Here is a 25,054-nt window from a genome sequence, read left to right on the forward strand (position 1 = left end):
ACTTAATCCTCTCATTAAAACTAATCTACAAACTCTTCAGAAACATCTACCAGAAATGAAAAGATTAAAAGAATAGATTTAGCATTTCATGCCCCGTAATCCCTTGTATAATGTTGAGTGGCAGCTGTAGAACAAAACGAAGTATTTCACAGTAGTATGTGATGAAGGAACCACGTGCCAAATAACAGTGAAAGAATTAAGAACAAGGATGATACATGGATAAGCTTGAAAGTAGTGATACGACGTTCAGTAATAAATAGGACGAGTGGAGCATAAAAACTTACACGAGCTACACACTTAAAATTTTCTACAAGAGTTTAAAAATAATGTGTGGAACTCCCATGACAACAATGGTCAAGGAAAACTATGCAACCGTCTCCCTCCTGCCTTCTTCCTTACATCATGATGCATTGTCCCGAAATCGCATCCTGCTGTGTTTGTAATATTCGTACTTTCTGAAGAACCATGATTTCATGAAAAAAAAAAAAAAAAAAAACGCTCCCTAAGTTTCAGCTTTACACCATCAGGAAGCGAGTAGTAATGCTCAGAGCCTTGGATGTAATTTTTACGGACAAGGAATGTCGGCTGTGCACGGACTGCTGAACAACTCAAATGAGAATAGCGAGAAGCAGCAGGCCTGTGAGATGATGGTTCGTAAGATGCCACACCGTCCCAGAAATATAATCGCAGCATCCATTTCTTTGTGCGCGAGGCACAGAAATCTTTTAGTAATTAAAGGGGATGCTAACACAATAGGTTTCGAAACTGGTGTATTGCAACCAAAAACATGATGCTGCGAGGAAAAAAAAAAGGAATAGGAACACATGTATTGCAAGACATGGCTACGGTAAATTGTTGTTACGTCCTATCCAGTGAATGCGAAAGAACGTATCACTACGTGCTGTGGAGAGATAACGAGTTCAGACTAGATCTAAGAACCTTCCTACTTTCATTTTTCTTCTCGTGAACAAGAATCACAGTGATTTCATGACGTCTTGTCTTTTTTTACAATTCGTCCATAATACGGTTCCCAATACGGCTCATTGCTGCCTCTTACCACCTGTGCTTGGCGGCGAAAATAGCACTAGCTATTGCCGTCATATACGTGGTGCTTGCAGGTAGCAGCTTCTGCATGCCATGATACGGAAACAACAATAACAACAACAATAACAAGTACTACTACTACTACTACTACTATCCTTACAAAACTATTTCGTAGAGACAAAAAATATGCACCTAACAGATAAGACTGCAATTGATTACTTAATGAGATAATTTAATCATTTACTTACTTGAATATGTATGTATGTATAGTACACACGCGCGCGCGCGAACACACACATGAAGTTATTTCATACTTTGTCTAAGAACAGCTTCACTTAAGAGTGGAGCGGTTGTCAGGCGATGCAAGAAGTGGGATGAGCTACACTAAAGTGCCCCGCCACGGCGCCGCGCTGGTAGGTATACTGCAGCAAGTGGCAACTGAAACACACCTCGGAATATACAAACACTAGGAAATTATTGCTCCTACGGCATTGCTGCCACGACTATGACGTATTTATAATCACAGCAACCTCATATTAGGTATAGATATCATGCTACCTTTTTTATGGGAGTACTCCTTCACTTTCTCTCGCCTGCTGTTCTCGTGTATTCTCTGATTATTTTTCCTAATCCTAATTGGCAAAAAGAAACTCACAGAAAGGTACCATGATATCTAAACTGTAAGGTTGCTGTAGTGATTATAAATACGTCAGAGTCGTAGTAAGACTTGGTAACAGCAGTGCAAGTAGGAGCAATGTTTTCCTAGTGTTGGTTCCAGTTCTTCCAGACTGGTTCCGGCGTATTCCAGCTGCCACCTAAAATAAAGTACCTGCTCGTGGGTCAAGATCCTTTCTATCTACGCGTTTTTTTTTTTTCCCTTATTGAATTTATACACTATACAGTATGACCCATGACGTAATTTCTTGTATTAGCGAAAAATCAGTGTTGACTTTCTGTGAATACATACATACGCATATATATATATATATATATATATATATATATATATATATATATATATATATATATATATATATATATAGAGAGAGAGAGAGAGAGAGAGAGAGAGAGAGAGAGAGAGAGAGAGAGAGAGAGAGAGAGAGAGAGAGAGAGAGAGAGAGAGAGAGAGAGAGAGAGAATCTACGTGCCTCCTTCACTGAACTCACTACTTCGAGAAAGAAAATGGAGCTCTAAGAAGATGCACTTCGAGAAAACGCCAGATATTGATCTCAGAACGAGAAAACCCATGTAGTGACGGGACAATTTGCATCACCACTGTCCTATTTAAAAGATATAATTTTGTCAAATTTCTAGTCGGGAGTTCGATTCCATGCTGATTCCTATAGTAACTTAATCCTTTAGTTCAATTTCCAACTTCCAAAATTTTCAAGAGTATACAGTACCCTTGTATCCTATTGAAATGCTCTCTCTCTTAGTTTACACGAGAGAGAGAGAGAGAGAGAGAGAGAGAGAGAGAGAGAGAGAGAGAGAGAGAGAGAGAGAGAGAGAGAGAGAGAGAGAGAGAGAGAGCATCACTTAATGCAAACCCTCCCTAACAAGTACGTGAAAATTACTGATATTTATTAAATTTCAGATATTTTTTTATGGGTTATAGATTGTATTTTATGGCGATATTAAAAACCAAGTACAATGATTGTTAGTTATGAAGCAGCCTCGCATATATTATTATAATTATTATATATAGAAACGTACCCCCACCAACAGGCAAGGGGCGCTTCACACCTTTGCGGGTTTCGGGGCGTGTGTCGGGGAAAAGGACTTTACTTAGATGGCTGGGAACGGCTGCGGCTCTAACTCTAACTTCTGTGCATCACCAGGAACACCGTAGCATACATCAACGTCATTGACTTGGCTTGCGAGTGATGGCAACAACTTCACACAAGTTGCAATGAGTTGTAATTGATGAACAATATGTTTCAAAATGCCATATTCTAATACTGGACATTATTTTTGCATATTGATTAGTAGACTCACTTATACGATGCTGTTAGTTTTCTTTTCTTTTCTTTTTTTTCTTTTTCTCCTCCAACTGAACATAATACACAAGTGTTTGACAAATGTTTGGTATCACACCAGTGACTCACACACACACACACACACACACACACACACACACACACATATATATATATATATATATATATATATATATATATATATATATATATATATATATATATATATATATATATATATATATATATATATATATATATATATATATATAATTGTATTTTCTAACTATACAGCATGATAACTAAGTAATACAAGAGTTCCATGGCAGGACATCAATGAAACAGAAACGACAACTTGTTGGGCGCGCGTAAGGCGTCTGGCACCGCGATCAGCTGAGTGTGGCAGTCGCAATTTGGCAGCTCAGCCTCTCCACTCCAGTCTCCAGTCTCACTCTAGTGTTTTGGTCGACGTGGGTGTGAGAGGTTATACGGTACGGACATAATGGACTCTCCCTCTCCTGCCTTTCGGTCACCTTTCTTACGGCCATGGATGAACCAGACGGGTGCGGCAGCAGCAACTGGAGGAGGGAGCATGGGACTCAAGGGTATTGTGGCAGGTAATGTGGAATGTCTGGTTTCTTTTTGACAGCTTCAAACATTGGCTTGACCCCCTTATCACCGGCGTGGTTTAAGCCAGTGTGACAGCAAAATAAGGACAACCCTGCCCTGTAGACGAGAAAGAGTCGCTGAATCTTGAGGAATATGTATAAGGGGAGGACGATAAGGTAAAATGGTGGGCTGTCAGTAAGGAAAACTGGTCCAGTCTTGTAGGCCTAACGGATAGCAGATGATGCTCAGAGAGAGAGAGAGAGAGAGAGAGAGAGAGAGAGAGAGAGAGAGAGAGAGAGAGAGAGAGAGAGAGAGAGAGAGAGACTTGAACTTTAGACCTATAAAAAAGCAGTCACCATTACTATCAACATGTGTGTGTGTGTGTATGTGTGTGTGTTCCCGTGAGATGGCGTGTTATCGTGATGAATGGGCTTGATAGGTTATCGCCGTTAAGCAAGTCGGTCTGAACTTAACTTTCTTATCCAGTGATTTTCCGAGAGGTGTGCTGCAATTGTTTCAGACTTTCCATGCACCTGTCTGAGAGAGAGAGAGAGAGAGAGAGAGAGAGAGAGAGAGAGAGAGAGAGAGAGAGAGAGAGAGAGAGAGAGAGAGAATGTACGTATATGTTACAAGGGTGACGGGTCAGTGAAGCTAGTACGTTTACGTGTATCCAGTTATTCGAGGTCTGCCAGGTCAGAGTGGAGAGCAAAGGTCAAGGTTGAGAGAGAGAGAGAGAGAGAGAGAGAGAGAGAGAGAGAGAGAGAGAGAGAGAGAGAGAGAGAGAGCAGGTAGCCTTTATTACCCATAAGGGGAGCGTGTATGGATGGGGGAAGCAAGGCATTTTGTAATAGTGACTCGACAGAACGACAGGGTTACGGTGGCGGTGGTAGTATTGGCGGTTTGATCTCATGATAACTCTGTCCTTCCCCCCTCGCCCTCCCCACTCCACTACTACTTCTTGTTGCTGGGAGGTGGTGCAGGCTGTCTGAGAGAGAGAGAGAGAGAGAGAGAGAGAGAGAGAGAGAGAGAGAGAGAGAGAGAGAGAGAGAGAGAGAGAGAGAGAGAGTGTGTGTGTGTGTGTGTGTGTGTGTGTGTGTGTGTGTTAATCAACACTGCACTGCTAATTAAATTTTACTGTTACAAGCAGAAAAAAATCATGAATATTTAACACTTACTCGCCCCTTTCGTCAGCTATTTGGCAGACGCCAGTTCCTTTCTGATGCATTGGTTTTCAGTCTCTTGTAGTGGTTTCAGAAGTGGCTGCAAGGAAGTCTGCAATACATGGCAGAAAGAGAGAGAGAGAGAGAGAGAGAGAGAGAGAGAGAGAGAGAGAGAGAGAGAGAGAGAGAATCAGTTTATCGTAGTCACGAATGTTATAAAGGAAGAGAGGATTTTATATGACATCTCTGAATGAAATGCAATGTCTAAGTCATGAAACATTAAATCGTATGTATATGATGCTATATTTATTGTTTATGATATCATTGCTCCTACGTTATCCATGAAAAGGTTTTGATACTAAGTACTGATTTATCATCATTACTACTTTACTATGATTATTTATGCATACACGTACTAACCTAGCCTAACCTAACCTACTTCTATATTTGCAAAACTATGGTGTTGTGTATATTTAATATTTTTAGCATCATATTTCCTTAAGCACTGTGAATTATATAATTGTGTACATTATCATTTTTTAATTTAACGCAATTTTTCATGGATCTACTGAACCCCCCCACTCTCTCTCTCTCTCTCTCTCTCTCTCTCTCTCTCTCTCTCTCTCTCTCTCTCTCTCTCTCTCTCTCTCTCTCTCTCTCTCTCTCTCTCTCTCTCTCTCTCTGTCTGTGTGTGTGTGTGTGTGTGTGTGTGTGTGTGTGTGTGTGTGTGTGTGTGTGTGTGTGTGTGTGTGTGTGTGTGTGTATTTTTTTTTTATGTAGGAAGGACACTGGCCAAGAGCAACAAAAATCCAATAAAAAAAAATGCCCACTGAAATGCCAGTCCCATAAAAGGGTCAAAGCAGTAGTCAAATATTGCTGAATAAGTGTCTTGAAACCCCCCTCTTGAAGGAATTCAAGTCATAGGAAGGTGGAAATACAGAAGCAGGTAGGGAGTTCCAGAGTTTACCAGAGAAAGGGATGAATGATTGAGAATACTGGTTAACTCTTGCATTAGAGAGGTGAACAGAATAGGGGTGAGAGAAAGAAGAAAGTCTTCTACAGCGAGGCCGCGGGAGGAGGGGAGGCATGCAGTTAGCAAGATAAGAAGAGCAGTTAGCATGAAAATAGCGGTAGAAGACAGCTAGAGATGCAACATTGCGGCGGTGATAGAGAGGCTGAAGACAGTTAGAGGAGAGAAGTTGATGAGACGAAAAGCTTTTGATTCCACCCTGTCTAGAAGAGCAGTATGAGTGGAACCACCCCCCCCCGGACATGTGAAGCATACTCCATACATGGACGGATAAGGCCCTTGTACAGAGTTAGCAGGCAGGGGGTGGGGGGTGAGAAAAACTGGCGGAGACGTCTCAGAACACCTAACTTCATAGAAGCTGTTTTAGCTGGAGATGAGATGTGAAGTTTCCAGTTCAGATTATAAATAAAGGACAGACCGAGGATGTTCAGTGTAGAAGAGGGGGACAGTTGAGTGTCATTGAAGAAGAGGTGATTGTTGTCTGGAAGGTTGTGTCGAGCTGTGTGTGTGTGTGTGTGTGTGTGTGTGTGTGTGAGACGTCAGACTGGCAACCTTCCAGCATCTGATTGCCTGTGGTCACTTATGTCTCAGTCCATCTATTCCGCTGCCTTTTGTCTCCTTGATTGCCTAGCTGTCTTACTCGATTCTGTGGCGGTGGTGAAAATGGTGGTGTTACTTGATAATGTATTGGTGTGTAAGAAATGCAGTAATAGGTGTTGTTATTGTTGCTGATGCTGTTGATGGTGATAATGATGTTGGTTTTGGTGGTGGTAGTGGTGATATGTCAATGGATTGTCGGTGCAGAGAGAGAGAGAGAGAGAGAGAGAGAGAGAGAGAGAGAGAGAGAGAGAGAGAGAGAGAGAGAGAGAGAGAGAGAGAGAGAGAGAGTAAAAGTTCATATTCAGTAATGCCTTTGATTTCTAACAGATGTTACTATTCATCACCATTACGTTTTCAATTACCTGTTTAAAATACCTCAATGAAAAAGAGGAAAGGGATTTCTCATTATATAAAACTCTTTCACTTCTTTTAGCACTGGGAAAGCAGTGAAATTAGGCTACATGTCACATTACAAAAACCCCGATCATCATAATTTTTTCATCACATCACTACCATTATTGCAAACATAGGAATATTAGAGTGAAGTAGTCAAGTTTATGATACAGTATTCAAGGCTTTATCTCGTTTTCATGTGCTGTGCAGAAAGAACAGCTAAGTGTATGGAGAGAAAATTTCACGCGCACGTCATACCCTCACTCGCCCAACATACAAGTTAAGCTGCTTAGGATGTCTGCCCCAACTGTCAGACTCGCCACACTGAGCACATCTCCCGTCCGACACGCCCATCACTTTCCCTCCAGTGTTCACCTGTTCCCTCTTGTTTGTTTACCTTCAACTGACGCTCACCTCGGTTTGTCCATCACCCCCAACCTCTTGCCCTGGTACTGCTCTCTCTCTCTCTCTCTCTCTCTCTCTCTCTCTCTCTCTCTCTCTCTGTGTGTGTGTGTGTGTGTGTGTGTGTAAGAAAGATCATGAAAAGATCCACACAATTGGTCTGAATCTCCATTCCCCTGACGTGTACATTACCAGCAGATCGGAGCAGAATCGTCCTACATGAACAACATCGTATTGTCACAATCCTTTATTCATTTTTACCATCACCACCACTAGTAGCAATAAGTCAGTCTTCCGTAAACAAGTAAAGTGACACCTAGAAATCCAACTGACCACTTCAAGAGGAACTGCCAAAAAGAAACTAAAGAAAAATAATTCTGTATTCTCTTAAATAAATATCGTAACCGGTAATATGATTACACTACAACTGATCGTTTAAATTACGAGCTTGTAAGTGGCAAGCACAAGTAAAAATAATTATAATAATCACATGGATGAGGTAATGGATGAATGGAATCAAAATTATTTTAACATTATTATGATTGATTCCTTGTACATAGGATTAGCTTTAAAACTTATCTTCACAACTGCTATAAAATAAGTACGGTATTGCATTCCGTCACACGTTGGTGACTCTCTCTCTCTCTGAGTTGCAAGAGTGAATAGCCTTAGCAGCATCAGCCGCACAGCTTCACAACTGTTATAGGCACTTGGCTCATTTGTCTGTCCTTGGAGAAAGCTGGGAAGAGTGTGCTGCGTTCTCTTCTGGATAAAAAAAAAAGACATTTTTTTCCCGTTGCTTTTTATGTGTGTGTGTGTGTGTGTGTGTGTGTGTGTTGGGGTGGGGTGGGAGGGAGGGCGGATCCAGAAGCAAACACACAAAAGATAAAGTTTACCTGTTATAGTGAGCAGGATCTGCAGCTTGTGTGGCTAATAGGGTGGCTGTCAGTTCTTCATGAGTTACCGTGGTAGGCTTGATGTGTGGTAGCTGTGGCAAGTATCACGTAGTGGGAGTGTGAGGGTAAAAAGGGTATGTGGTGTAAATAAAAACTAGTCTGCCTTCTCCTTTTTATGACATTCCCAGCTTTGTTCGATCTCGCAGATCCTTTTCCTTTTGTCGGCTCCTTGTTACTTCTTAAATTCACTTCGTCCTTCCCTCCCTCTTATGTTAACACGTCACTTCCCCAAGCATTGCGTGAGGTTCATGGAAGTAAGCGGTGGTGGTGCTGCCGGAGGAATTTTCCATGACCGCTAGCCTGTTTGAAAGGGCACACTGCTGAGGGAGCCTATGCCTTTTCTGGAATCGAATAACAGTACGCTTTTGGAAATAATTGAATACATCTACCTATTCTATTTTCTTGACATTTTTTAAAATTAATTAATTCATTATTATTATTTTTTTATTCGTTGAAGCAGGATAGTTGAACAGTGGGTGTTCCTAGTAACCGCTAAGGCACATGACGTAACTTAAGTCGTGGGAGTAAATGATAAACGAGTACAACTACAGGGGGAACCTGAACTGGGAGGTCTACGGACTGTCTAAGGAATTTACCTTCACTATGCAACAACTCATTATTCATTATTGTTTTAGGAAGAGGCTTCCTTATGAGTTCTTAATAGTGGTGACAAAGCACTGGTGGATCTTATCTCCACCTATGCATCTTTCCAGACATTGTAGATAGCCAAGCCTTGCCTGATAAGCGTGATGGAAATCTCTACAGAACACACAGAGCAGGTCGGCAGTGAGGCGAGGCGGGGAGTGATGGCAGAGGGCGGATAACACAAGGAGGGGATGACACGATGGTGAGGTGAGGTGGCGCCACTCACCCTCCCGCGCCCCCTCTCGCCCTCTCCCTCCCTCCCCCCCCCCCCTCTCTCGCAGACTGTCGTTAGCCCCGCCTGTGTTTATCCTTCCCTAACTCCCTTCTTCTGCTATGGCGCGGACGTGTGGTAGTCTGTGTAACAGCTGCTGATAACGCCACGCACCCAGAACACAGGAAAGGATTAGAATCTTCATCTCGTCCTTAGCTGGTAGAGAACTTAATTTTTTTTTCTATGTTAGGTTTGAGAGAGAGAGAGAGAGAGAGAGAGAGAGAGAGAGAGAGAGAGAGAGAGAGAGAGAGAGAGAGAGAGAGAGAGAGAGAGAAAGTTGTGCACATAATTCTCACTGAAATGAGTAAATTTACATGCAAAGTGCCTTGAGGAACCTCTTTAATAATTATTATACTACCAATTAGGCGCCAAGATGCCTCATACACGTACTGCCAATGACACAAGCGTTATTTAAGACGTGCGATCGCTTACGTATATTGAGTTTGCTGTCCTGAATGACGTTATTGATCGACTGACGACTGACTGAGCACACATGGTTAATCACATGAAGGTGATTATTTTAGTTATTGAATGTAAAACGAGAAAATATAGGAGATAAATATTTAAGGTTTGGTTATTTATCATATTCTTGTTTTCGGTTATTATGTAAGTATTAGGAGTTAATTATTATTAATCATGGTGCATCGGGTTAATATCATATTCCCACAACCTAAAGTCCTAAGGTGAAGCCAAGAATGTCTCACTTTGGAGTGGGATAACTGTGCATGGGGCTCACCTCGGCAAGGTTGCAGCCACCTCTGTCCATTTAGCCAGTCTGCGGCTTCCTGTACTCAGGCATGCTGTAAAAAAAAAAAAAAAAAAAAATCAATATATTTCCCGGTTGCCTTGATGGATAGGTTAACATTTTCAGGTCTCTGGTGGAGTACATTACCCATACATATACAGGAATGATAGGATTCCTGTCAGGATAACCATGCCTGAGTACATTTCGCCTGGTGGCCCTCGCGCACTGATGCTGGCAACTCAGCCTTCCTTGTGTTGTCACTTTCACTTTCAAGCGTCTCGCCACTTACAGTAACGAGGTAATGCATCTCAGTTTCATTCATTTACTTGCCACGGTCATTTAATAATTAGTCCCAGGGGTTGTCGAATCGCATTAGTGATATACGGGTTAAATTTAAGAAAGGGGAGCTTTGATTTCACCTCTAAATGCAAAGTTATGCAATAGATGTTTCAGTCCGCTGTTCTTAGTTGTCTTCAAAATGCTCGTACAATTAATTAATCCCTTTATATTTTATGCGAGCTGGCTGCCCCTCTCAGAGAGAGAGAGAGAGAGAGAGAGAGAGAGAGAGAGAGAGAGAGAATCTGTCAACATTAATCTTGGTTCAGACATCTCGCCTGCCTGTCCTTAGCAGACTAGGGTGATCACCTGTCTCTTAAAATACAGAATCGTTCCGGATTGGAGAGTGAAATGTTACGTTTCGTTTTGAACCAATACGGAACGCCATTTGTTCCGTATTTGGCTGTATGAATAGTCAATCAAATGAAGTCATAATTCAAAATCATCTTGACAAAATATGAGTCAAATATATAACCAGTTCACAAAAATATCAGTTTATTTGGGGTCGTCATGCGATACGTGATCAGTATGCGTCGTATCGTCTCTTTCCACCTGTCAGATTAGACAGGGTAGGGTGTAATAACACCAAGAATAGGCATAGGCAGCCTTTGTTCTTTTCAGTGCAGGAATAGATACAGAAAGCCTTGAATATCCATTTTAGCAACACGAAGCAACTCGTCTCATATATATATATATATATATATATATATATATATATATATATATATATATATATATATATATATATATATATATATATATATATATATATATATATTTTTTTTTTTTTTTTCTATTTATTTTTCTTGATATATGGTGTACAAAATATACACATGATTACCAACAGTGTAGACACATATCAGCACTATGGTTACAAGTGCCTGTAAATGAAAATAAAGTAGTGATTATCATAATACTGTATTAAGGCATGGAGGGTGCAAATATTTCAGGTATGTGTGGCAGCACTGTAATACGTACTATTATAGTTCATTAAAAGTTTCTTATTCATTATGTTGTGACTCGGTGAATATCAAAGGTATAATGTAATTGCAACTTACTCGTCCTAAATTAAATGTAGCCTTTATATATATATATATATATATATATATATATATATATATATATATATATATATATATATATATATATATATATATATATATATATATATATTAAAGTGAGAATGATTTTGCAGACTAAGTAAGATGTGCAACACTTATTACATTACCTAATGTAACATAGAATTCAGGTAATTATTTAGATTTTCAGCACTTTATACCATATATGTGGAATTCTTGGACTTTGTCAAAAAAAAAAAAAAACTATATACTGCATAGCAATTACTATATATTCTTATGTTGAATGTTTCTTCCACAAAATAAAATAGGCTTAAATTTTTTGCCTATGTAATACATTCAATAAGGTATCTGTTTACTTATCATTGGTGCTATTCCAGGTGGTATAACAGGAGGCATTGAGATCTGCATCACCTTTCCCACTGAGTATGTCAAGACACAGCTACAACTAGATGAGAAGAGTGGGGGAGCCAAGAAGTATAATGGCATTATAGACTGTGTCAAGAAGACAGTCCGAAGCCATGGGTTCTTTGGCCTTTACCGAGGCCTGTCCGTCCTGTTGTATGGCTCAATACCCAAGTCAGCCTGCAGGTGGGTGTGTTCATGACTTGAGTATAACTGCCTTGGTAACTAAAACATTGAATAACTGACTGCATAATAAATCCAAGTCAGCCTGGACTTAGGTGTGTGTCAGAAGTGCTCTAAATTTCATGTTGATATCATTAATGATTCTAATAAGTGAATGCACAAGTGTGCCCCAGTAAAATGGTAGTTTGTTTGCTTTTTTTATTCACACTCAGTTTAAGCTTATTTTAACAGGCCATGGCTGTAATATTTTCTTCTTTGTTGGCATTGACTAGTATGACTTTTTAACTTCAGATTTGGTGCCTTTGAACAGCTGAAAAAGTACAATGTGGATGAGAGGGGTAACTTGAGCCCAGGGAAGAGGCTGCTGTGTGGTCTAGGTGCAGGAGTGTGTGAGGCAATATTTGCAGTCACGCCCATGGAGACTATTAAAGTCAAGTTCATCAATGACCAGCGTTCACCAAACCCAAAATTTAAGGGTTTCTTTCATGGTGTGAAGTGTATTCTAAGGGAACAGGGTAAGTGCGTTGGTAAACCGCTTTTTTGTTTGCACCGGCATTACATGTAAACACATGCTGTCACCTGTACTAAACACTCTTGGGAAATTAAGGGAACTGTAAAACTCATCTTTTATTGTCTTATTGTCTTAATGTTGTAGGGAAGGATGGCCACTTGTAAGGTGCTAAAAGGATATGCTAAAAGAGTAGATGTATGAAAGAGGTGCTAGTAGAGACAAAGTACTCTCTCATAAACAAGCAAGAAGGGAGGGCTTGAAACAAGCAAGAAGGAAGGGTTTGGATAGAGAGAAGTAAATGCTCTTGTGCCATAAGTGTTCATGGAGAGTGTGAGATGTCAAAGAGATAGATGTAACAAGTTGATAACATCTTTTTGTGGATTATGGCTTATTTTATATTTGTAACATTTCTAGATTAATTTTTCACAGCATGAACATTTTGGACTAAGGTTTGTACATTCACACAGGAATTCGAGGAACCTATCAGGGTGTGACAGCCACCATCCTGAAGCAGGGAAGTAATCAGGCCATGCGTTTCTATGTCATGGAGACATGCAAAGACAAATATCGGGGTGGAGACCCAACTAAGCCTGTTCCTAAACTAGTTGTTGGTAAGAAGAATGCTATTTGCTATTGTGCAGTTTTCTTGACATAACAGTGCTCATCATTGGAAATGTTGCAACCCACTTTCCTGCTACATGTGGTAATATAAATAGGGTAATATGCTTAAGAAATTTATTGATTTTACAATTGGTATTTTATGGGCATCCCCTTATGCTTCCTGTACTCTTCTAAACATGGAAGGCTGCCAGCAAATGCCATGAAATGTGGGGAAAAACTTGTCCAAAGGTGGTGGAGTGCAACTTGGAGCTTGGCTACTGTAGAGCAGTTGTGCTATGTAACTTTCTTTTGATTATAGCCAACAAATTCTTGATTGGATTCAGGTCAGAAGAATTTGCAGACAAGTCATCAAAGAATGGCACACAACAGTCCCTGAGCCACTGCTTCACTGATGTGGCAGTATGACAGGGAGCTTTGTCCTGCATAAATGTGGTGTATCTCTCAAAAGACACCAGTAGATGGTCACAGAGAAGTTCCCTTATTCAATGTGGTATTTTTGGGTAGCATTAAAAGGCTTCCCTCTCTATGATAGTGAAATAACCCCACACTGTCAACAAATCAGGGAATTTGAAACCCATTGAAGTGTAGTGGGGGTCAAGGGGATTGCTGCTGGGACATCGGTACAGGCAACCTTGACTGCTGGCTGTCACTGAAAATCTTGCCTTGTTGCTCCACAGTATACCATGCCACTGCTCAAGGGTTCAGGTCTTGTGTTTGTTGCAAAAAGCAAGCCTCTTCTCCTACTGGACAATAGAAACCACAGGATTGTGCAGCACTGCATAGCTGCAGTAGCTGAGGTTTTTGTAGATGTGGTGAGATAGGGTCCTCACAGACACATTACCCAGCAGTCTTGGGTTTTCTTCTTTTATTTTTCTGGCTGATACTCAAGCACTGTGTTCAAATTTACAGTGTACCAGTATCACAGTTCGAAGGAAAGTTTTGTGTGTCTTTCCTGGTTGCTTTTTCTTCTGTGGTACTGTGTTATTGCCTCTTTCCATCATCTGCTTCACATATCATCGACAGACACTGACATCAGTCTGCTCTGAGATAGCCCTCTAGAATGTCAAGCCCTATGAAATGACATGATGGTTATGATGTCATCCCTTGATAACACCTTGTAGCCAGCCATTGTCAAGTTACTGAGCTGAACAACATCATAAGTGCAAGCCTAGCAGGTGGGGAGTCATTGGAAAGCATCAGCAAGTACACTCCCTTTGACAGCTGTGATAAGCAATTGTCATTTTTTCCTGCTTCCATACATCATCTCAGACACTGAGGCTGAGTTGCCATACATGTAATAATTTTACTTAAAGCACCCATGATGAACTAGAACATGTGCGAATATTTTGAAAATTCAAACAACCAATGAAGTCCTGGTGACAATTTCAATGATGAGCACTGACGGAGAAATTGATGCTTTGCTGACTTTGATTTTGTAAAAAAATAATAATAGAATATGTACTACACAGTATGCATTTCTGAGACAGTGCATATTTTTGTATTTTGTATGTATCCCTTCAGTTATTCTAAGGTTCTACATAAAAATAAACACTATATGTATCTATATACAAACTATATACAGTTTTTGCTAATTTTGGAAACTGTTGGAGACCAAGCAGGTTCCATTAACTACAATTCTTCCATTAAGTTGGTCTGCTAATATAATTGCTAATATAATTATGATCAACATATTCCTTGAAATATTTTTCTAAGATTTGCCACATTCTTCAGGCTTATTTGGTGGTTTTGCTGGTGCCGTATCAGTATTTGGCAACACACCTATTGATGTTGTCAAAACTAGGATGCAGGGGTTGGAGGCCAGCAAATACAAGAATACTTTTGACTGCTTCCAAAAGATTTGGAAGCACGAAGGACCACGAGCGTGAGTATGAATCTTTATGCTTTTAATATAGAAGCTTTCAGTGGTGGGTGTGGTTCTGCTAATCTGCTGATTAGCAAAGGAAACTTTTACATTAGCTGATTCAAGTTTTTGCTAATTTTGGAAACTGTTAGCGGACTAAGCAGCTTCCACTGTGTAATTCTTCCACTAACTTTAAGTATGCTAATATAATTCATATAGATTTCTTTTCAGTTTTTTTGTGTATGCATCTCCAACACTCAGGTAGACTATATAAGGAAAAAGTAGTGTATGTTTATTTGTTAATTTATTTATATTACTGCAGTGTATATCTTTATCATTTCCTGATCTTGGTATGCTATAATTTTCTGGAAAGCTCTATAATTTAATAAAATTTCAGCTCTGGGTCTGTTTTTAAGGGTTTTAGAGTCAAAATACCAAACCAAAGGTAAATTCGTATAAGTTAGTGGGTAGCAGTTAACATTGACTTCTGCTACATTACCCACAAGAATTTCACGGTATCTGAGTTTTGTGCCGAGTCCTGAATTCTTACCATCCTGACTTTCACACATTATCTCCTCAGGTTTCACACTTTCTTGGTGTATGGGGTCACATATTCCTACCATTGCATCACAGATAGTAAGAATAAATATATACATGCTATATGCTGTGTACATATTTCTGAACATATACCTGAACATACTATTTCTTTATGCAGACAAACTTCTTGTTAGCCATAGCACTAGTCATGCCAGCTTGCATGTAAGAGAGAGAAGAGGGGCAGTGATGGCACCATGGATTGCAAAGAAACACATGAATAAGGTGTCCCACTTTTGTGGCAGATGTGATGGTGCTGAACCTTTGCACTGCTGCATCACAACAGTCGTGAGGCCAAAACACACACTTTCACACAGGTTTAGATGCATTGGTACTCCACTGCCTTGTCACATCAGATATGAGGATGGTGCTATACTGCTGCACCATTACACCACTGTGAGGAGAAAACACGCAAAACACTCACGCGATCTCAGATATGATTGTGCTGCACCACCTCACTACTGCACTCCATTGAATGTGAGGACAAAACACACTCATTCACAAAATTTAGATATGATGATGATGCTGCACTGCCACTGCCACACCCTGCCAAATGTGAGGACAAAACACATACATTCATACAATCTTAGATATGATGGTGCTGCACTACCGTACCCCACCAGATGTGAGGAGAAAACACACTCACTCACATAAATTTAAATAGAATGGTGCTGCACTGCCACATCCTGCCACATGTGAGGACAAAACATACACACTCACACAGTCTTAGATACGATGGTGCTGCACTGCCACATCCTGCCTAATGTGAGGACAAAACACACTTGCTCCCACAGTCCTATATATGATGGTGCTCCAGTACTGCACCCCATTGAATGTGAGAACAAAATACACACAATCAGACAGTTCTGAGCCATGTGCCCAGAATAAATAAGCACTTTTCCAGTATTTTCAGTACCCAGATTTCTGTGATCTTCAGGTTTAACACTATGCCTTCAGAAGAAAGCAAGCACAAAACTTCAGAGTACTGTAATTTCTTTACAGTTTAGCTGTAAAAAAAGTTAGCAGAGCTAACTTTTTGGTTAGCAGTGCATGCCTGGAAATTTTGGAAACTGGGTGTTAATTAAACAGAAGTCTTAGAAGATAGTGCATATTCATAGTAATATCCATACTCAAAGAAATTCCAAGGAGCAAACATTAAAATACATAAGTAAATGATAATAATATTTATCATTCTGTACAAAGAATATTTGTTATTGCAGGTTCTACAAAGGAACGGTACCCAGGCTGAGCCGTGTGTGTCTGGATGTGGCCATAACCTTCATGATATATGACAGTTTTATGGAACTCTTCAACCGTGTGTGGAAGTAGAGATGGAGGGTCAGGGTTACATTTATATTCAAGGTAATGACAAGCCAAGGTGTGTATATCCATCCATATGACCATGGTCAACACTTTTGCACGCAGTCTTATGTTTCTGAATATCTAACAAAGGTTTGTGAGTATAAATTTCATTATGGGAAAATGCTGATATTTTTGTTCCTAGACCATCAACAACTAACTGAATAGATTTTGTTGTAACACATGGCTATTGTATAGTCAGGATCAGGTTTTGAGCAAACCATGATCAACTTTTCACTGTTTACATCACAGAAATATCATAGTACGATAGAACATGGGTTTAGCTCAAATCCTGCACTCATTTAATATAACCAAATAAATGTTTATGTTTTTCAGGATTTTTCAGAGGGTAAGATCCCAATTTTTTACAGCCTTATTGTATTATTATGCAGTTTAATTTCCATGTTAGTTTGCAAAGGTGCAGAACTAACATTATTTGTCACTTTTTTATATGTGATGCTAATAGTGAATGGGTTGAACTCTTAAATTTTCATATACATGCCTGTCCATTAACATCAGTCTTGCTTGTGCCAGTCAGCAATTGTGGGGATCTTATTTATTTATTTATATTTTTTTTCCTTTAACAGGTGTTAATGTAAACTATTACTAAAACTTGAAACACTACATTCCATGATACTCAGGTTTTTTTTAGAATACCGTTTTCTTTTATATTTCTTCAGTTTAGGTCATACTTTATCTGTCTATCTGATGGTTGAATTAGTAGTCATTTAATATTCACTTTTATACAATTGCATTTCATCTTACTTTCTTATTTTTATGTTTCTTATGTTTCATGCATGGTATCTACAACTTAAATGTGTGTACCTCCTACTATTTCACTAACCTTGGTGACAATATGTGATTGTTGACTGGGGCAGCAATATATTCAATACTAACACAATCAAGCTCTGTTGGAAGATAATTTAAATTTTCTTTCTTTTTTCATGTATTTGCCAGGATAGTATTATATATATATATATATATATATATATATATATATATATATATATATATATATATATATATATATATATATATATATATATATATTTTTTTTTTTTTATGAGGGAAGTGAGTTTTCCTTTGCACTTCTTACTTATGCCTCAACATTATATCCCGCATTTATCATAACTGATGAAGTCCATTGTAAAATATTACTGCAGTATATCTTTCATGTGATTTTTCCTGATGTTGACAACTTGTGTTGTTGAAGAGCACTCATATAAAATGTTGCACTGCACAAACTGTAGTGATGTTATGCATGATTGTATGGAAACTGATAAAATAAGGTTCACTTGTGTAATGCGATAGTGGGGATAACTGATCATAGGCTTGAAGTAAGTTCACTATGAAGATAGTGTCATGACAGTTATCTGATGCATACAAATTCCTTCCATTTATCATAAGCACACTAGGTGTATGGTGCTTTGCTACCACTGCTGTCTCTCTGGATGCATCATATTACACACATATCAGTGTCATGAATAATGAAATATTACTGTTGGATTATTGTTGATGTGTCTTGATGCTGTATATAAATGTAAACCATGTATGATCAACTGGGCCAAATATTATTACAGAACTATTCTTGTAGAATGGCTTACTTGATCAATTCCTAAGAAAGTTCTCTGCTCATATATATATATATATATATATATATATATATATATATATATATATATATATATATATATATATATATATATATATATATATATATATATATATATACACACACACACACACACACACACACACACACACACACACACACACACACACACACACACACACACACACACACACACACACACACACACACACACACACACACACACACACACTATCTTCACATACAGATAATTTTAATTCATGTATGGATTTGTTGGGAAAATGCCAAATTGGAGCATTATTTTTCTATATCATATTACCATCTTGTTCACAATTATGTGTTTTTATATCCTCCAACAAATCCTACAGCTTTGTTCCCAGACCAAAATTTGATAAGTGTTTATTAATATTTAAGAAAATTTTGGTAGATGGCTAACTGTTCACCAGATTCACTTCATTAGTTACTGCAGCCAAAGTCAAGCCTAAATAAAAGTTTCCAATATGTAGAGATTCAGCATCTGATGGCAGGTATGTGCTGAAATGTTCTGATTTGCCTCATCATGACTGGTGTGGTATTTATATGCCTGTCACCAATGAATTATGATAACCACATTTTTTTTTCTTTAGGCAGTTTATATTTAACAAAAATAATTCTGTTGTAACTACAATCATTCCATATTCTTAATTGTTTTCTGCAGTTCATTGTTTCATGGCACCTGTCCACTCAGCTGATGCTTTATGAGATTTCACTGAAGATGTAACAAACAGATTCTCTTCAGGTTTAGATGTGGGTAATAGCTTTTACTAGTAGTAAAGTAGCTGAGAACATTTTCAACAGTATGTCCATGTAAGCACTATGGTGAATGAGCCCAAGACAAAAGTATAGTTTGAAAGAGCAAATATTTTGAATAAAATTTCATAAAATTATTTTTCAGGTGTAGAATATTAACACAATGTATTTTATCTTATTTAGAAGCCATAACCTAGGCTTTTCTCTCAACACTGGTGAATACAACAAAGAGACACATTATCCAATGACAGCTTGTATGTGTGTGCAGAATGTTATTTATATTGTTGAATGTTTACAGTTGATTGATGTTGAGAGTTTGACAGGATAGCTTTCTGTCCTACAGGTGCAGCTACACTTGCTTAGTACATGGCTTTAGAACACTGCTAGAAACACACAAAATCTGTAACGCATACACATAAAAGTAGTGCTTTATTCATTGGTTCATATAAAGTCTTGAAGATGTTTGAAATAGTTTGAGCACACAATTTGGTATCATTATGAATTCTGTAAAACCAGATGAGAATGACATCAGATATTAATTGTTCAACGATTAATATCTGATCTCTCATCCACTCCAGTGTTTACTTTTTGCTGCCAGCAGCTAACTACAGTAAAATCCCTCTTATCCGGCATTCGAGTATCCGGCAGCTTCAAGTATCAGGCACATTTTTCCCTGAGCCTTAAAATCAATAAAAAATCAATGTGTACTCATAAAATTGATTAAAATTCCCGCGCGAGGCATACTTTGTCCCTTGGCCACCAGAGCACACTGCTTCGCGCCATCCGCAGCCCACTGCACTGTGTTTACTCAGTGACTCAGTCCTGCGTGTGCACTGTTTATCGCCTGACGCCTTCATCATGCCTAAAGTTGTAGAAAAGAGGAAGCGTGTTGTGCTTACACTTAAGCAGCTGATCAGATCAGCTGCTGATTAAGATCAGCTGATCTTTGTTATGGTAAGATGCGTGAGTGTAGGGTGGTGATTGTGGACATAATTTCACTTCTATTCAAGTATCCGGCATGTCGGCGGTCCCGTTGATGCCGGATAAGAGGGATTTTACTGTAATATGCCAAATTTGTATCCATAGCTAAAAATATAGTCCAGACTAATGTTGCCTACATGAACAATCTGCTGGCCAGCCATCTAAGTCTCCAGGAAGAAAGCTTACAAGTACTGTATACTACAACAGTTGCAACCATGTTTTGAACCCAAGTGTTAAGCAAGTGTGGCTTCTCATATTTAGGTCACAGCCAGATGTTTAAACACACATTTACATGAAATGAAGCAAGACACAAAGTATTCCTTCAAAGTATATCCAATGAACATATCAGAAAAGTCGAACAGGATTTTCATGAGATATTAATTCGGAGTGTAATTAATGTATAGAAGCATGAAGTGAAGCAAGGCCATTATGAGAAATTTATACAGTATCATAATTATTGAATTTTGTAATAACATAAATATGCTACATTAACATCAGTTGCATTAATTAAAATATATAAGAATGTGATTTTAGATCCTCAGTACAACACTATCCAAATTCAGTGGTCCCATATAACAAATAGATTTGTGATGCTCTTTTTTTGGAAAATGTAGTGACATCAATTAACAACCCTGTCCCTATGTGAGACACATGGGTCTATGCATGAGATGCATGTTCAACCCTTCAATATTGGCATGCATATGTGTTATATACCATCCATGCACTGGGTCACACCACATGCCTTTTGCCTGTGTAGTGGCAGTCAAGCTCAACTGAGTGTTTACACCCACAAATACCTGTACTCTTTCTGTAATTAGTCAAGGCCAACCGAGCAAATACATGGAATCACACACCCATCGACCCACTTACCCACACACACACACACACACACACACACACCTGTGTTTTGTATGTAGTAGGAAGATAGTCAAGTTAAATCAATGACACACACACGCCTGTGTGTGTGTCAATTTAAACCAAGAACTTATGCGCGCACACACACACACACACACACACACACACACACACACACACACACACACACACACATGTATGCAAGTGCCATTTTTATTGGAACCTAGTGTGGAGAATAATATACAAACATTCAGCATTTTATAGAATACAGCATGGAGAAGGATACACTAACACAATTTTTTTACTAAGTGCCATAAATTATGTTCAGTTACAAATAAGGTGATGCTAATTCTCTGCAGAAAATTATCACTTTTTTTTTTTTTTTTCTAATTTTGTGCCAGCAATTGCACTCAAAGTGAAATGCTGATGGCACAATTTGAAAGCAGTTGGTGTTCTCAAAATCCAGCTATTTTTTTGGGGTTATTTAAGTCATATTTTTGTAATTTCCACTTAAGTAGAAATATCAAAATAATAAAAAAAGCCTTTATATGTAAATTACTTGATTAATTTTCATTATTAGTAAGTTACTGATGATGCAGAACATCACTTATCCTTGTGAGATTTCAGCTGTAAGTTTTTTGTCTTTTCTTTGAATGAAACAGCCTACATACAATACCACCACTAATGGAAGGCTATGGCTATCACTGGGCATATCTTAATTGATGAAAACTACTAAAACTACTACAAGACTATCGAAAAAGCAGTAATTCAGAATGCAAGAAAACATGTCTTGCATATAAAATAAACAGACTGTGGATGAGAATTAATCTAATCTGTCTCACTACACTCGACACTCATACAGAGGCTAGGGATGATGCCAAGAGGAGGAGGAAGCCTCTGGTACATGTTATGAATCACACCATCACATTTGCAGCCTAGTATCATTTGAGTATCAAATTTCTTCAAGGTTTTGTGACTATGCACAAAGAGCTACCCAAGGATAAAAATTATGTGTGCTATATGGCTTTCCAATCTTGTCATTGGAATTTGTCCCCATCCATCATAAGCATGTAAAAGAGCAAAAAGACTATGGGATAGCATTATCTTGATTTTTAACAGGTTGGCACTTGTGTATCATTCCCTGAGTAGGGACTGTTCTCTGGTTCAATTGTTACTGTTTCAGTAGTCCACTAGTTCAGCTGGCAAATGGTTCAATTGTCCTAGAATCAAGTTTCATTATGCCTCTAGATTCATAATTTAATCACATTCATGGTCCTCATGTGGTACTAGCATGCTAACATACATTAATCTCTTGATGCCAAAGACAGTTTTGTTGCCAATCCCTGACAAACACTTGAGATTTATGTAAACCTTTCCAGGTATGCCACAAATATCTGCCCATCTTAGACTCTCACTTTAAAACCAAAGTTGAAGCATATAATCTTGTCAGTTTTATTTGTATTTCACCCTTTATATCATGTAACTGCTTGTAAAGATGGGCATAATTTTTATAAGTTGGTTGTTCAAGCAAAAATCTGTTACATTCATATGAACATAAGAAAATAAGGGAAGCTGCAAGAAGCCATCAGACCTACACATGGCAGTCCCTGTATGAAACATACCTATTTCCACTATCATAACCATCCATAAATTTGTCTAATCTTCTTTTGAAGCTCCCTAATGACTCACTACTAACAACCTGATTAGTGAGTCCAGTCCATTCATCTACCACTTTATTTGAGAGCCAATTCCTTCATATCTCTTTTTTTAAATCTAATCTTTTCAAGTTTGAACCCATTATTTCTTGTTCTATTCTGATTACTGATCCTGAGAACTTTGCTTACATCTCCCTTCTTATATCCCCCTATACCCTCTAAACCTTCTAGACCCTCTAAATCTATGCCTCTCCTCATCTCTTGCATCCTTTAAGTCGTTGAATGTATCCTTTTAATCATTCAGATATACAAGTATATCTGAATATATATGATATGTATATGATGTGTGTATTAAATAAAAGGTGAATATTTTATTTAATCAGTACTTGGATGAATTTTCTAATTAAGATATTTTGTTAAATCAATTTTAATTCTGAAACCATGGCACATTTAATATATATATATATATATATATATATATATATATATATATATATATATATATATATATATATATATATATATATATATATATATATATATATATATCATCATTATCATTTTCTTATAAGTCTGCTTCATCCAGATTGCAACAAAATGTAAATGCCTAGTAATGTAATCTGTCTCAACAACTGTTAAGACAGAAGCTACATGGGTACTAATTTTGTAACAAAATTATGGAGGATTTTGAATGGCTACAATGCAATTTGTATAACTGACTTTGTGATACATTTGAGACTATTTAGTTAGAGAAAACTAGTTGATATCAATATTAAATAAGTTTATCTATGTTAGCAGAATACAGTATTAAATTTTCTACAGAATGAGTGTGTAGAAATATTCATGGCAATAGCAAAGCACATACACAGGCATTAAAATTTAATGGATGACAAACATCCATCATATGGTAGGGCTGATGGATTGTCCTATTAATGTTACACTTATCTTCTGCTTGCTATCAGTTAGGAAATGTGCACAATATAATAAGAAAACAATAGGAAGAGTCATTGTCAATGAAGGAATACTTTGGAGGGTAAGCAAGATGGTTCATTATCAGTAAAGAGTGAGGCAGTTACTAATACCTATGTAACTTTTCAGTGTCCACCCAAATTGAGGTGGTACTTGGTTGTTGATCTCAATAGTGTTTGATTCAGATGACTAGAATATTTCCAAAAATTTGTGAATGATAATTATCAAAGCTGAAAACAGACGTATCTTCATATCTTTAAATGAAATTACTGATAAATAACAGTACTGGTGTCCAGGGGTTTGATCTCTGGTTTAGTGAGATAGATTGTGGCAAGTGTGTTAGATTTGCACCTATGCACAAAGCTCTCTATTTTTATTGTCAAACTTTTAATTTTTTTTTAAATATTGTACTTTTTTCAACTAACAATAAGTACAGCTATAAAATTTATTATTTGATTATGCTGATAATTTTTCTTTATATCAGCAGAGGTAAAGGTGACTACTGTTGTATCTATTAAACATCTTTTCTTCAATAAGTGAAGATTTCAAGAGCACTTCCCACAAGTTTACTGAAGTGTAAATAGAAAATCTTACTTTTACGTTTCTTTGTTTACAGTAAAGTTTTAGGATGCATGAAGCTTTAACCATTGCATAAAAATGTGTTCACCAATTCATGCCTTTGCAAAAATCTGTCAAGTAAATCTAAACAGGCTGCTAAGACAGATAAAAGAAAATATCAGTCTGACGATAGGATATCCTATTAACAGATAATCACTGGAAAAGAATTAGATCATTGAGCATGGTAGCTACAGGCAAATGCTACATATATATTATTATAAACCTTCACAGAATTTGTTATTTTTATAGCTTGGTTATTAATAATGGCTGCAATGTAAACAGTCACACACAAAAAAATGTTCTTAATATTTCTCTCACAGCCTAATGCACAAAATATAGCTCAAAAACTCTGCTGCAAGAAAGGTTTATTGATGTACCATTGACCAGAATATAAAAAAAATGGACAATAACTGAAGAATTCAGTCAGCTTGGGGCTGGTCACAACAGATGTATTAAGCAAGAATGAACAAGACTAGACTCAAGACCAGTGTACTTTTCATGCATGGAAGTTCCTTAAGACCACAATACTTGTATTTAGTACACACTGCATAGTGCCTCCTGCTGCTAGGGTGCCTGGGGTGAAGGGACTGGGTGGGAGAGGTGCTCTGGATGTGCTCTTACAGATACATTGTTTCTTCTTGACAAATTTTTATAGAATTTTGTAAATATATTTTTTGTTATACATTTTCCAACTGCACTTAGATATATAAAAGATTGGAAATATTATATATATATATATATATATATATATATATATATATATATATATATATATATATATATATATATATATATATA

General features: G+C 37.8%; 2 protein-coding genes across 5 annotated transcripts in view; one reads left to right on the forward strand and one right to left on the reverse strand.

The window, feature by feature from the left end:
* Positions 1–25,054, reverse strand: part of LOC135112616 (uncharacterized) — a 48,080-nt gene that overhangs the window by 22,922 nt on the left and 104 nt on the right. The window contains exon 1 of one of the 4 annotated variants that reach the window (XM_064027146.1): positions 4,805–4,907. The exons of 1 other annotated variant lie outside the window; for it this stretch is intronic. The gene's annotated coding sequence lies outside the window, so the exon portion shown is untranslated. Of the gene's footprint in view, positions 1–1,292; positions 1,517–4,804; positions 4,908–25,054 lie in introns of those variants that run through there. 2 more of the 4 variants (XM_064027148.1, XM_064027145.1) reach the window with 2 other exon arrangements.
* Positions 3,418–24,395, forward strand: LOC135112622 (putative tricarboxylate transport protein, mitochondrial). The gene is made up of 6 exons (XM_064027176.1): positions 3,418–3,637; positions 11,624–11,834; positions 12,123–12,346; positions 12,810–12,953; positions 14,695–14,845; positions 16,639–24,395. Exons 1-6 carry the CDS (start codon positions 3,523–3,525, stop codon positions 16,745–16,747), a joined length of 954 nt encoding a protein of 317 aa, XP_063883246.1. The 5' UTR covers positions 3,418–3,522; the 3' UTR covers positions 16,748–24,395.

The sequence above is a fragment of the Scylla paramamosain genome, chromosome 24, assembly GCF_035594125.1.
Source record: "Scylla paramamosain isolate STU-SP2022 chromosome 24, ASM3559412v1, whole genome shotgun sequence".
NCBI lineage: Eukaryota > Metazoa > Arthropoda > Malacostraca > Decapoda > Portunidae > Scylla > Scylla paramamosain.

Excerpts from the sequence above, each read along its gene's own strand:
- LOC135112622 (XM_064027176.1), top strand. The coding sequence starts at position 3,523 with ATGGACTCTCCCTCTCCTGCCTTTCGGTCACCTTTCTTACGGCCATGG. Across the intron at positions 3,638-11,623 it reads ACTCAAGGGTATTGTGGCAG|GTGGTATAACAGGAGGCATT; the intron begins GTAATGTGGAAT and ends GTGCTATTCCAG. Across the intron at positions 14,846-16,638 it reads AAGCACGAAGGACCACGAGC|GTTCTACAAAGGAACGGTAC; the intron begins GTGAGTATGAAT and ends TTGTTATTGCAG.